The sequence below is a fragment of the Tachyglossus aculeatus genome, chromosome 3, assembly GCF_015852505.1.
Source record: "Tachyglossus aculeatus isolate mTacAcu1 chromosome 3, mTacAcu1.pri, whole genome shotgun sequence".
Classification (NCBI taxonomy): Eukaryota; Metazoa; Chordata; class Mammalia; order Monotremata; family Tachyglossidae; genus Tachyglossus; species Tachyglossus aculeatus.
Window position 1 is genome coordinate 12,096,175 of NC_052068.1, and position 13,188 is coordinate 12,109,362.

General features: G+C 51.8%; 1 protein-coding gene across 1 annotated transcript in view; it reads left to right on the top strand.

Annotated features, from left to right (window-relative positions):
- The window catches only part of MTG1 (mitochondrial ribosome associated GTPase 1), a 35,111-nt gene extending 21,923 nt beyond the window's left edge, over positions 1–13,188 (top strand). Inside the window, exons 5-12 of the mRNA XM_038743514.1 lie at positions 189–245; positions 2,063–2,153; positions 3,870–3,931; positions 5,368–5,464; positions 6,111–6,192; positions 9,910–10,022; positions 11,085–11,253; positions 12,652–13,188. Of these exons, the coding sequence (XP_038599442.1) occupies positions 189–245; positions 2,063–2,153; positions 3,870–3,931; positions 5,368–5,464; positions 6,111–6,192; positions 9,910–10,022; positions 11,085–11,253; positions 12,652–12,724 (744 nt within the window). The 3' untranslated portion in view covers positions 12,725–13,188. The remainder of the gene's footprint in view (positions 1–188; positions 246–2,062; positions 2,154–3,869; positions 3,932–5,367; positions 5,465–6,110; positions 6,193–9,909; positions 10,023–11,084; positions 11,254–12,651) is intronic.

Here is a 13,188-nt window from a genome sequence, read left to right on the forward strand (position 1 = left end):
TACGATTGATGATGATGATTTATGAGCGCCTACTGTGTGCAGAGCACTGTACTGAGCGCTCAATCGTAGTGTCCTCTCCCAAGCGCTCCGCCCAAGTGTTCCGCACACAGAAAGCGCTTGATAAAAACCATCGGCGGATCCGTTGTTCCAGCTGATGGCCGGTGTCCCTTCTTGTCATCCTCCGACAGGTGGTTCCGCTGGTCACCAGGCTGATCGAGAGCAGCTACCGCTATCATCGAGGAGAGGTCGGTGGGCGGCGGGCCCCTCTCCGCGTCGCCTGGGGGGCCGGGGGCCCCGGCCAGACCACCCTGTAGGCCCAGGGGCTCGGCCCGAGACCCGGGCTGACCAAGGAGAGGTTTGGTCTGGACCCAGAGGTTGAGTGGAATAGCCACCCCTTCCCCAGTCCCCCCTTTCCCTGCCGTGGGAAGGGCGAAAGAATGAAGCGCGATAGAACTGAAGCAGCGGTCGGAGGGCCACCGGGCCTGGGTTCTAATCCCGGCTCCACCACTCACCTCTCCAAGTCACTCAACCACTCTGGGCTGGTTTCCTCAACTGTGAATGGGAGAACAATACCTGAGCCCACTGTTGGGTAGGGACTGTCTCTATATGGTGCCAACTTGTACTTCCCAAGCGCTTAGTACAGTGCTCTGCACACAGTAAGCGCTCAATAAATACGATTGATAGTGATGATGATGATGTTCTCCCTGCTACTTAGATTGCGAGTCCCCTCTGGGACAGGGATTGCATCCAGCTGGATTAACTTGTGTCTACCCCAGTGTTTAGAGTAGTGCTGGACACACCGTAAGTGTTAAACAAGCACCGTATATGATGATAATGGCATTTGCTAAGCGCTTACTACGTGCAAAGCACTGTTCTAAGCGCTTGGGGGGATACAGGGTGATCAGGTTGTCCTGCGTGGGGCTCACAGTCATCATCCCCATTTTGCAGATGAGGTAACTGAGGCTCCAAGAAGTTAAGTGACTTACCCAAGGTCACACAGCAGACATGTGCCAGAGTCGGGATTCGAACCCATGACCTCTGATTCCAAAGCCCGGGCTCTTTCCACTGAGCCACGCTGCACACTTTCATTCATTCATTCAATCGTATTTATTGAGCGCTTACCATGTGCAGAGCACTGTACTAAGCGCTTGGGAAGTACAAGTACACATAGATCTCTATATATGTAGTGTTCCACTTGTAAGCTGTATGACTTTGGGCAAGTCACTCAATTTCTGTGTGCTCAGCTCCTTTGTAAAACGGGGATTAAGACTATGGGCCCCATGTGTCATATATTCATTCATTCGTTCATTCAGTCGTATGTATTGAGCGCTTGCTGTGTGCAGAGCACTGTACTAAGCGCTTGGGAAGTACAAGTCGGCAACATATAGAGACGGTACCTACCCAACAATGGGATCACAGTCTAGAAGGGGGAGACAGACAACAAAACAAAACTTGTGGACAGGTGTCAAGTCGTCAGAACAAATAGAATTAAAGCTAAAATATACCCCAGTGCTTGGCACATAGTAAGCGCTTAATACATACCGTCATATCCAGCGCTTAGAACAGTGTTTGCACGGAGTAAGCGCTTAGCAGCGTGGCTCAGTGGAAGGAGCCCGGGCTTTGGAGTCAGGGGTCATGGGTTCAAATTCCGCCTCTGCCAATTGTCAGCTGTGTGACTTTGGGCAAGTCTTCTCTGTGCCTCAGTACCCTCATCTGTAAAATGGGGATGAAGACTGTGAGCCCCACGTGGGACAGCCTGATCACCTTGTATCCCCCCAGCGCTTAGAACAGTGCTGTGCACATAGTAAGCGCCTAACAAATGCCTTCATTATTATTAACAAATCCCAGCATTATCATTCAGGGGAATAGCTGCTGCCCTGAGCCCGTTCTGGGTCCCTGTGGAATGGGCTTTGCTGATGCCCTGTCGTGGCGTCCTGGCCGGGGCTAAGTGGGGGCGTTTGCCTTGATCCCGGGGCCAGGCTCTGGGAAACGGGCCGGAATCTGGGAAGGCTGGGCTCCCCAAGACTGCGGGGCGTGGGGGTGACGGGGCTCTCCGTTGCAGAACCCGGAATCCTGCATCATGGTGATCGGGGTTCCCAACGTGGGCAAGTCCTCGCTCATCAACTCCCTGCGACGGCACCACCTTCACAAAGGTAACGGGGCACGCCGCGACTCCGAGGGAAAACCATTTTTAATTTGTGGGGGGAGACGCCGAGAGAGAAGAAAACGTGCAAGCGCTTAGTCCAGTGCTCTGCTCGCAGTAAGCGCTCAACAGATGCCACTGACGAGATGACAGTGGCATAGACGGAGCAGATATCTAGGCAGGTGGGAGGGCTCTGGGTTGTTCCGCCCTTCATTTCGGACCACCGTCGCCGTCTGCTAACCAGTGAGGAGGTTAGCGGTGGCAGAGGAGCGGAGTGTGCCGCCTGGGCTGGAAAAGGAGAGAAGGGAGGTGAGGTAAGAGGGCGTGAGGTTGATGGAGGGATTTGAAGCCGAGAGAGAGGAGGTTTTGCTTGATTCGAAGGTTGACAGGCAACCACTGGAGGTTTTTGAGGAGGGGAGTGACATGCCCAGAGCGTTTCTGCACAAAGATAATCCGGGCAACAGAGTGAAGTATAGACTGAAGCGGGGAGAGACAGGAGGATGGGAGATCAGAGAGGAGGCCGATGCAGTAATTCAGTCGGGATAGGATGAGAGATTGAACCGCGAGGTAGCGGTTTGGATGGAGATGAAAGGGCGAATCCTGGTGACGTTGTGGAGGTGAGACTGGCAGGTTTTGGTGACGGATTGGATGTGAGGGGTGAACGAGAGAGCGGAGTCGAGGACGACACCTAGGTTGCGGGCTTGTGATACGGGAAGGACGGTAGTGCCATCCGCAGTGACGGGAGAGTCAGAGAGAGGACAGGGTTTGGGAGGGAAGATAAGGAGCTCAGCCTTGGGCATGATGAGTTTGAGGTGGCAGGTGGACATCCAGATGGAGATGTCCTGAAATGACTTCTCCGTCTCAGTGTTTCTAGCTGAGCAATGAGGGTGATGCTGTTGTCACCTGCCCCCCTCTACCCCTTAAGGGTGATGAGTGGCTTGAGATTAGAACCCTATGGAACTCCTTGAAACGAACACCTCGGAAAAAAAGAAATCACCTGATGTTTTCTTTCCTCTTCTGTTTTCCTCTCCATCATCTCTCTTCCCCGGCGGTCACCTTCTGCTCGTAGGGTCATTCCCATCTCTCCCGACATTTTCCTCCCTTGTTGATGATGGTTTGGCCAGGGAAACAGTCCAGGGCGGCTCCTCCTGGCTCAAAAGGTCCTCTGGGGCCAGTGGTAAAGGGATGGGTGGCTATAGTCATTCATTCATTCATTCAATCATGTTTATTGAGCACTTACTGTGTGCAGAGCACTGTACTAAGCGCTTGGGAAGTACAAGTTGGCAACATATAAAGACGGTCCCTACCCAACAGCGGGCTCACGGTCTAGAAGATGTCTCCCCAAGTCCCTGAGCCCACCGGGACCCCACAGATCCGTCCCGAGGGACTGGATTATTCCACCTGGAACTTGGTTTGTGTAATTGAGGCTGATGATTTTCAGAACTGGGGGAAAGGAGAGTCTGACCTTGGAACTAAAAGGAAGGGGGCCTCTGGCCTCAATTCCCAGAGAGAGAGACACACACACACAGACAGACACACTAAGCTCTTTGTGGGCAGGGAACATATTTACCAACTGTCATAGCATACTCTCCCAAGCGCTTAGTACAGTGCTCTGCACACAGTAAGCACTCAAGAAATCCATTGATTGTGAGATTGCGTCTACTCGGTGTATTCTACACTTTACTGGAGTTCTGCCCTAAATTTGACTTTTTGTTCCTTCCCGTAGGAAAAGCCTCCAGGGTCGGTGGTCATCCCGGGATTACTCGAGCCGTGATGTCCAAAATTCAGGTACAGTGGAGCGTACTCCGTTCTCCTGGAGGAGGAGCTGGAGACAGATATTTCCTGAGGGATCCCCAGATAGCTGTAGGATTTCTTTATTTATATTAACGTCTGACCGTCCGCCTCCAGACCTTGAGGTCCTTAAGGGCAGGGGATGTGGCTACCAACTCTACTGTATTGTACTCTCCCAAGCGCTTAGTTGAGTGTTCCGCACATGGCGAGTGATTGATTGACTAAAGAAGAAAACAAACGAGCGGTCTCTTGGCTCCTCTCAAAACCTCTTCATTTTGGGAAAATCCTCTCCGCAGGTTTCACTCCCCTGGGTGTAGCACCACGTGAGGACATTTCACAGATGAGAGGGCAGCGTCTCAGAGACCCTGGATAGGTCACTTACCTCAGCCAGAGTAGGTGTGGGGGTGATTGCTATCTCCCCCTGAAATTGGAGTCCATTACACTGCCTCTTCCAAGTTCAGAGAGGAATTCCTCCTGTCTGTTGGATCAGACTGCCTCCTGGGCACTTGAAATCCATGAGCCCCCCTTTTCCTCTGCTCCCCCTCCCCATCGTCCCAACTCTCTCCCTTTGCTCTGCCCCTCTCCACCCCCCCCCCATAAGACTTGTGTGTATATGTACATATTTATAATTCTATTTATATTAATGATGCATATATATATCTATAATTCTATATTTATTGCTGCTATTGATGCCTGTCTCCCCCCTTCTAGACTGTGAACCCGCTGTGGGCAGGGATTGTCTCTATTGGTTGCTGAATTGTCCTTTCCAAGCGCTTAATACAGTGCTCTGCCCACAGTAAGTGCTCAATAAATACGATTGAATGAATGAATGAAGAACCTCACAGTATGGGAACATCTCATGAAAAGACTATAAGCTCCTTGTGGGCAGGGCATGTGTTCTGGTTTGGGTTTTTTTTTTATTTTGGAATTTAAGAGCTTACTATAATAATAATAATGGCATTTGTTAAGCGCTTACTCTGTGCAAAGCACTGTTCTAAGCCCTGGGGAGGTTACAAGGTGATCAGGTTGTCCCACAAGGGGTTCATAGTCTTAATCATCATCATCATCAATCGTATTTATTGAGCACTTACTATGTGCAGAGCACTGTACTAAGCGCTTGGGAAGTACAAATTGGCAACATATAGAGACAGTCCCTACCCAACAGTGGGCTCACAGTCTAAAAGGGGGAGATCCCATTTTACAGCTGAGGCACAGAGAAGTTAAGTGACTTGCCCAGAATCACACAGCTGGCAGTTGGCAGAGCCGGAGTTTGAACCCATGACCTCTGACTCTAAAGCCCGGGCTCTTTCCACTGAGCCACGCTGCTTCTCTATTCTGTGCCAGGCACTGTACTAAGCACTGGGGTAGATACAAGAAATGCCCGTTCACCTTTCTCGCCGGCTCTGTGCTGAGTGTCTCCTCCTCCTGTCTAGGTGTGTGAGCGGCCCTTGATGTTCCTTCTGGATACCCCCGGGGTCCTTGCCCCAAGGATCGAGAGTGTGGAGATTGGCCTGAAATTGGCCCTGTGCGGTAAACTGGTTTCAACTGGTTGCTTTCCACCCCCTTCCCCCGGACTGGGATTTTTTTCAGAGTGGCTTTCCAGATCAATCCGTGGTAGCTGTTGAGCGCTTACTGTGTGCAAAGCACTGTAAAGCTGTAAGCACTGCAAAGTTGTTGCCAACTTGTAGTTCCCAAGCGCTTAGTACAGTGCTCTGCACACAGTAAGCGCTCAATAAATACGATTGATGATGATGATGATGATGTACTGAAGTGACCACCCCGCTAGACTCCTTGAGAGCAGAGAATGCGCCCACTGATTCTCTTGTTCATTCATTCATTCATTCAGTCGTATTTATTGAGCGCTTACTGTGTGCTGAGCACTGTACTAAGCGCTCGTTCTCTCCCTCATCTTTGGAACAGTGCTCTGCACATAGTAGCTGCTTAATAAATGCCTGCCGATTGACTGGTTGCTACTCCCGGCCACTAGTGCGGGTTCGGGGGCTGGATCTTTGTCCATCCGAAGTTGGCGCTTTTCCCCATTTAATTTTGCTCCCGTGAGCTCGTGAAGGGGATCCACCTGGGGCCTTTTGCCGGGTGACGATTACGACCACTTTGCTCCTTTTCAAGTCCAGTAAGTAGCCTGGGACTTCAGCTCTACGTTCTTGGTGTCGCCCAGGTACTATATTGGATCATTTGGTTGGGGAAGACGTCATGGCTGATTACCTTCTGTACACGCTGAATAAGCACCAGCAGTTCAAGTGAGTAGACTGAGCGTAATAGTCGTTTTCGGTCTGAACGTCTAGGGTTCAATCGAGTCTCGCCTTATGGTCTTTCTCCCTTCCCGCCCGCCCGTCACGGTCTCCTGCGTGTGGCTGGCTTTGTCTTTTCTCTGTGGATTTCTGGTTTTTTCTACTGGTCCAATAGCGAGCGTTAGATTTATCAATCAATCCATCAATCAATCGTATTTATTGAGTGCTTACTGTGTGCAGAGCACTGTTCTGTGGATTTCTGTTTTTTTCTGCTGGTCCAATAGCGAGCGTTAGATTTATCAATCAATCAATCCATCAATCAATCGTATTTATTGAGTGCTTACTGTGTGCAGAGCACTGTATTAAGCGCTTGGGAAGTACAAATTGGCAACATATAGAGACAGTCCCTACCCAACAGTGGGCTCACAGTCTAAAAGGGGGAGACAGAGAACAAAACCAAACATACTAACAAAATAAAATAAATAGAATAGATATGTACAGGTAAAATAAATAAATAAATAAATAGAGTAATAAATAAGTACAAACATATATATATATCATATATATATATATCATACATATAGATTTATCTAGTAGCGTAGTCCAGTGCCCTCTGTAAATACCATGTCTGCTACTGCTGAGAAAACTAAACACATGGGCAAGCACAGATGGCTGGACTGTGAGCCCGCTGTTGGGTAGGGACCGTCTCTATATGTCGCCAACTTGTACTTCCCAAGCGCTTAGTACAGTGCTCTATACACAGTAAGCGCTCAATAAATACGATTGAATTGAATGAAATGGCTAGAACACAGGCCTGGGAGCCAGAAGATCTGAGTTCTGTCCAGCTCTACAACATGTCTGCCCTGTGAGTTTAAGGCAGGTAACTTCCTTTTTGCCTTAGTTTCCTCAGCTGCAAAATGGGGATTCACTACCTGTTCTCCTTCTTACTTAGACTGTGACAGGGATTCACTTTTATCTACCCCAGCGCTCAGAACAGTGCCTGACGCATAGTAACCCCTTTAACAAATACCGTTAAAACAGCAACACGGTTGAACAACGACAAAAAAAGCATAAAGACACATTCCGGGCCTGCAGGGGTCTTAAATTCTCATGTAGTAATTTTGGTATTTGTTAAGTGCTTACCCTATTTCAGGCACTGTAATCAATCAATCAGTCGTATTTATTGAGCGCTTACTGTGTGCAGAGCACTGTACTAAGCGCTTGGGAAGTACAAATTGACAACATATAGAGGCAGTCCCTACCCCACAGTGGGCTCACAGTCTAGAAGGGGGAGACAGAGAACAAAACCAAACATACTAACAAAATAAAATAAATAGAATAGATATGTACAAGTAACATAAATAAATAAATAAATAGGGTAATAAATATGTACAAACATATATACCTATATACAGGTGTACATATATACTGTACTAAGTGCCAGGGTTCTTACAAGCACATTGGGTTGGCCGCAGTCCCTGTCCCACATGGGGCTCACAGTCTTCATTCCCATTTTCCAAATGAAGTAACTGAGGCCCAGAGAAGTGAAGTGAAGTGCCCGAGGTCACACAGGAGTCAAGTGGCAGAGCTGGGATTAGAAACTGAACTTCGGACTCCCAGGCCTGTGCTCTATAATAATAATAATGACGATAATGATGGTATTTGTTAAGCGCTTACTATGTGCCAAGCACTGTTTTAAGCACTGGGGTAGATAACAAGGCAATCACTACACCAGGCAGCTTCGTGTACCTTTTTGGACATTCTGTCCCTAAAGTTGCACTGATTTGTCTCTAGACCGCTACTAGACTGCTAGACTTCCCCCTGTAGACTGTGAGCCCACTGTTGGGTAGGGACTGTCTCTATATGTTGCCAACTTGTACTTCCCAAGCGCTTAGTACAGTGCTCTGCACACAGTAAGCGCTCAATAAATACGATTGATTGATTGCTACCAGCTTTGGAGTTTCTTCCAGTAGACACTCCATCCCCTACCATCTTTGTGTAGCGCTCTACGGGTCTTTTATCCAAGAGAAGCAGCGTGGCTCGGTGGAAAGAGCGTGGGCTTGGGTTCTAATCCCGACCCTGCCACCTGTCAGCTGTGTGACTTTGCGCAAGTCACTTAACTTCTCTGTGCCTGTTACCTCATCTGTAAAATGGGGATGAAGAGTGTGAGCCCCACGTGGGACAAGCTGATCACCTTGTTTCCCTCATCCAGTGCTTAGAACAGTGCTGCGCACATAGGTGCCCATGACCTATGACTCCGAAGCCCGTGCTCTTTTGGGAGCCAGAAGGACCTGGGTTCTAATCCCGGCTCTGCCACGTGTCTGCCGAGTGACCACTTCTCTTTGCCTCAGTGACCTCATCAGGAAAATAATAATAATAATGGTAGTATTTGTTAAGCGCTTACTATGTGCAAAGCACTGTTCTAAGCTCTGGGGAGGTTACAAGCTGATCAGGTTTTCCCACGGGGGGCTCAGAGTCTTCATCCCCATTTTCCAGATGAGATAACTGTGGCACAGAGAAGTGAAGTGGCTTGCCCAAAGTCACACAGCTGACAAGGGGCGGAGCCGGGATTTGAACCCATGACCGCTGACTCCATAGCCCGGGCTCTTTCCACTGAGCCACGCTGCTTCATTAATGATAATGATGGTATTTGTTAAGCGCTCACCATGTGCCAAGCACCGTTCTAAGCGCTGGGGGGGATACAAAGTGATCAGGTTGTCCCACGTGGAGCTCACGGTCTCCATCCCCATTTTACAGATGAGGTCACTGAGGCAAAGAGAAGTGAAGTGGGAATAAGAGTGTGAGCCCCACGTGGGAAAGGGTCGCCGTCCAACCTGATTAGCTTGTATCTACCCCAGCGCTTAGAACGGTGCTTAGCACATACTTAGCATTTATTATTAGTAGTAGGCACTCGGGAAATATCATTTCTACTCTTCTGTTCCCATTTTCCTCCACGAGGAAACCCAAAGTGAGGGTGACAAGCGATGCCACAAAAAGTCAGAGGTAGCTGGTGGCCCACACTGCTGCTCTTCCCTCCCTGGGGCCCCGGGGAGGCCCAGCTGGAGCTTGGAGAGGCGGGACAGACCCCTTGACACACAGTAAACGCTTAACCAGTGCCACACAAAAAAATAGCCACGATCAGACTAGAGTTCGGACCAGGGCAGAGACAGGCTGAGCCGGGAGATGCTAGTCGGGAAAAACTGGCAGGATTTGACAGACTCACTGTAAGGGTTAGTTCATTGTATTTACTGAGCACTTAACGTGTGCGGAGCAATGTACCAAGTGCTTGGAAGAGTATAATGTAACAATGAACAGACACGTTCCCTGCCCACAACGGTCCAGAGGACCGTAGACATTAGCAAAAGATTGAGGATGATGCCCAGGCGCGGCATTCTGGGATGGGAGCTTTGGAGACTTCCCCCTTCCAGACTGTGAGCCCACTGTTGGGCAGGGACTGTCTCTATATGGTGCCAACTTGTACTTCCCAAGCGCTTAGTACAGTGCTGAGCACACAGTAAGCGCTCAATAAATATGATTGAATGAATGAATGAATGAGACCGTGCTGATGGAGACGAGGTGGCCTCCCCCGAGGTCACGGAGCAGGTTCCCCAGTTCCGGCCGGAGGGGCACCTCGGCCCCCGGCGGGCGGAAGCCGTGGGAGGCGGGGGCGGGCCCGAGGAGCGGCCGCCCGCCCGCTGATGGAGGCTCCCGGGGCCCCTGCCGCAGGTACGTGGACCACTACGGCCTGGGAGAGGCCTGCGACGACATCCGCAGCGTGCTGAAGAGGATCGCCGTCAAACTCAGGAAGACCCAGAGAGTCAGAGTGCTCACGGGCACCGGTGAGAAAGCCCGAGGGGCGGCGGGGTGGGGGGCCCGGAGGGCCGGGGCGGCTTCCAGAACGATGGGCCGCCTGCCCACCCGCGGGGTCGTTAGACTGTGAGCCCACTGTTGGGTAGGGACTGTCTCTGTCTCTGACTCTCTCTATATGTTGCCAATTTGTACTTCCCAAGCGCTTAGTACAGTGCTCTGCACATAGTAAGCGCTCAATAAATACGATTGATGATGATCAGCTGACCCCGACCCCCGGCGGGAGAGGACGGCGAGCCCTGGGGTGCGGGAACGCACTGGGGGTCCTGAGCAGACTCGAAAGCATGAGTGAGTGGGCCTCGGCCGTGCCCTGGTGCCAAACCCCAAGCAAAGCGAGGCCATGGCTTAGTGGTAATAATAATGTTGGTTTTTGTTAAGCGCTTACTATGTGCCAAGCGCTCTTCTAAGCTCTGGGGTAGATGCAGGGTAATCAGGTTGTCCCACATGGGGCTCACAGTTTCAATCTCCATTTTGCAGATGAGGGAACTGAGGCCCAGGGAAGTTAAGTGAGTTGCCCAAAGTCACACAGCAGATAAGGGGCACGGCCAGGATTAGAACCCACGACCTCTGACTCCCGAGCCCTGGCTCTTTCCGCCGAGCCACGCTGCTTCTCTAAGCAGAAGGCCTTCTCTAAGAAGAACAAGGCCTTAGGAGTGAGAGGTCGAGGATCCTAATCCCGGATCTGCCACTCGTCAGCTGTGTGGCTTTGGGCATGTCACTTCACTTCTCTGAGCCTCAGTGACCTCATCTGGAAAATGGGGATGAAGACTGTGAGCCCCACGTGGGACAACCTGATTACTCTGTAGCTACCCCAGCGTTTTGAACAGTGCTTGGCACATGGCAAGTGCTTTAACAAATACCCTTTTTATTATTATTATTATTGAATGAGGGGCAGCGGCCTCATGCCCCGCCGGTCTGGGGGAGCCAAGGCCAACCTGGCCTTTTGAAATTGTGGGGTCGGTGGTTTGAGCCGGGGCCGCGGGGGAACCCCACCGTCCCCTGTCCTCACCCCACGTCCCCGGTGGTGCCCGTAGGGGATGTGAACGTCATTCAGCCCGACTACAGCGCGGCGGCCTACGACTTTCTGCGCACCTTCCGCAGCGGGGGGCTGGGACGCGTGATGCTGGACACCCCCGCCCCGCTGGAGCCGCCCCCCGCCATCACCACCAGCGGAAGCCACACGCCAGCGCCCGGCTCGGCCAGGTGACCCGTCCGTCCGTCGCCCGAAGCCCCGGGCCCGCGGATGGACGGCCGCGGGAGCCCCCTGGGCCTGGCCCCGCACGGGGTCTTGGACTCTTCTCATCTGTCAGCCGTGTCAGGGCCGAGGAAATTATGTATGATGATGGTATTTGTTAAACGCTTCCTTTGTGCCAGGCACCGTCCTAAGCGCTGGGGTGGATAAAGCAAATTGGGTTGGACACAGTCCCCGTCCCACGTCGGGCTCACGGTCTCAACCCCCATTTTACAGATGAAGGAACTGAGGCCCAGAGGCGTGAATAATAATGATGGCATTTGTTAAGTGCTTACTATGTGCAAAGCACTGTTCTAAGCGCTGGGTGGGGGTACAAGGTGATCAGGTAGCCCCACGGGGGGCTCACAGTCTTCATCCCCATTTTACAGATGAGGGAACTGAGGCTCAGAGAAGTGACTTCATCAATCATATTTATTGAGCGCTTACTGTGTGCAGAGCACTGTACTAAGCGCTTGGGAAGTACAAATTGGCAACATATAGAGACGGTCCCTACCCAACAGTGGGCACAAGGACACACAGCAGACACGTGGCGGAGCTGGGATTCGAACCCCGGACCTCTGACTCCCAAGCTCGTGCCCTTTCCACTGAGCCACGCTGCTGTGAAGTGACTTGCCCTAGATCCCACAGCAGATGAGTGGCAGAACCGGGAGTAGAACCCATGACCTTGTGATGCCCAGGCCCGGGCTCTAGCCCCTCGGCCGTGCTGTTTCTGTGACTTGCAGCTGGTCCTCCGAGGACCCCCACCTTGGTGCCCCCCCGAGCCGGGAGAGGGGGCCGGGCCTGGTCTCTTTTGAGCCAATGGGAACCCCATTGCCCCCCAAACATACACACAGAACCACTACCTTTCCCCCACCCCCATGCACACAGACCTACCCTGACCTTGATTAATGAGGGGAAGATAGTTCAGACTGGCATCTAGTCGGTTCCGAGCAGCGACTGAGGCAGGCAGCACCCAACCTTGGCTCTTTGTGCCACGCTCAGTCAGTAGATGGCATTTATTGAGTGCTTACTCTGTGTAGAGCACTGTACCTTAGGGCGAATACAATATAATACATACATTCCCTGCCCACAACAAACAGTCTAGAAGACCGTAAGACTCAGAGGGCAGGTCTTCCTTTTGGCGGCCCCCGAGCGGCTCGGCCCCCACCCCTCTGCCCTGCCCCGAAGCCTCAGGCAAAGGGCTCACCGGCCAGAAGCCTGGTGGACGGCGCTCAGACCTTGCCCGTCAGCTCGGCGGAATCGGGGGCAACAACGGAGGCGGTTCTAGCTCAGTATTTCTGGCTTCCCGCTAGTTCGGGGTGCCAGCCTGCTCCTCGGGGATGCCCGCTCTCTGGCCTGTTTGATCTCAGCCTCTCCAGGGCCACTTCAAGGGCCACCAGTCCCGGCACTAGGATTGATCCGTCGCCAAGAACCGACCGGTGAATTCCAGGCCGCTCCACCCCAGCCTTGGAGGCAGGGTGGAAAGGCGTCGGAAGACAAGAGCGCGTATGTACTCAGACCGTGAGACCCCCGGGGCCCACTTCAGGACCTACCAGATTCGTTCAGTCCATTGTGTTTATTGAGCGCTTCCTAGGTGCAGAGCACTGTAGAAGCATTTAAACCAAGTGACCTCAAACCCTCCCCTGGCCCCGTGGTCGGGGCTGCCTGGGACGTCCCCTGTGGGTCAGGCTTCAGTTTGGGGCTCCAACGGAGCCCAATTACTTCCAGATCCCATTTTCGACCCTGAACTGCCTTAAGAGAGCAGGCCAAATCGAGGTGAAGGCAGGGAACTGGCCTTCAAGATTCCAGTTTAGTATCCCAGAGGTCCCGGTGCTCAAGAAACATCGTCCCAACCATGAATTTTCACATCACCTTGAAAACTTTAATAAAAACATTAACAAACAGTT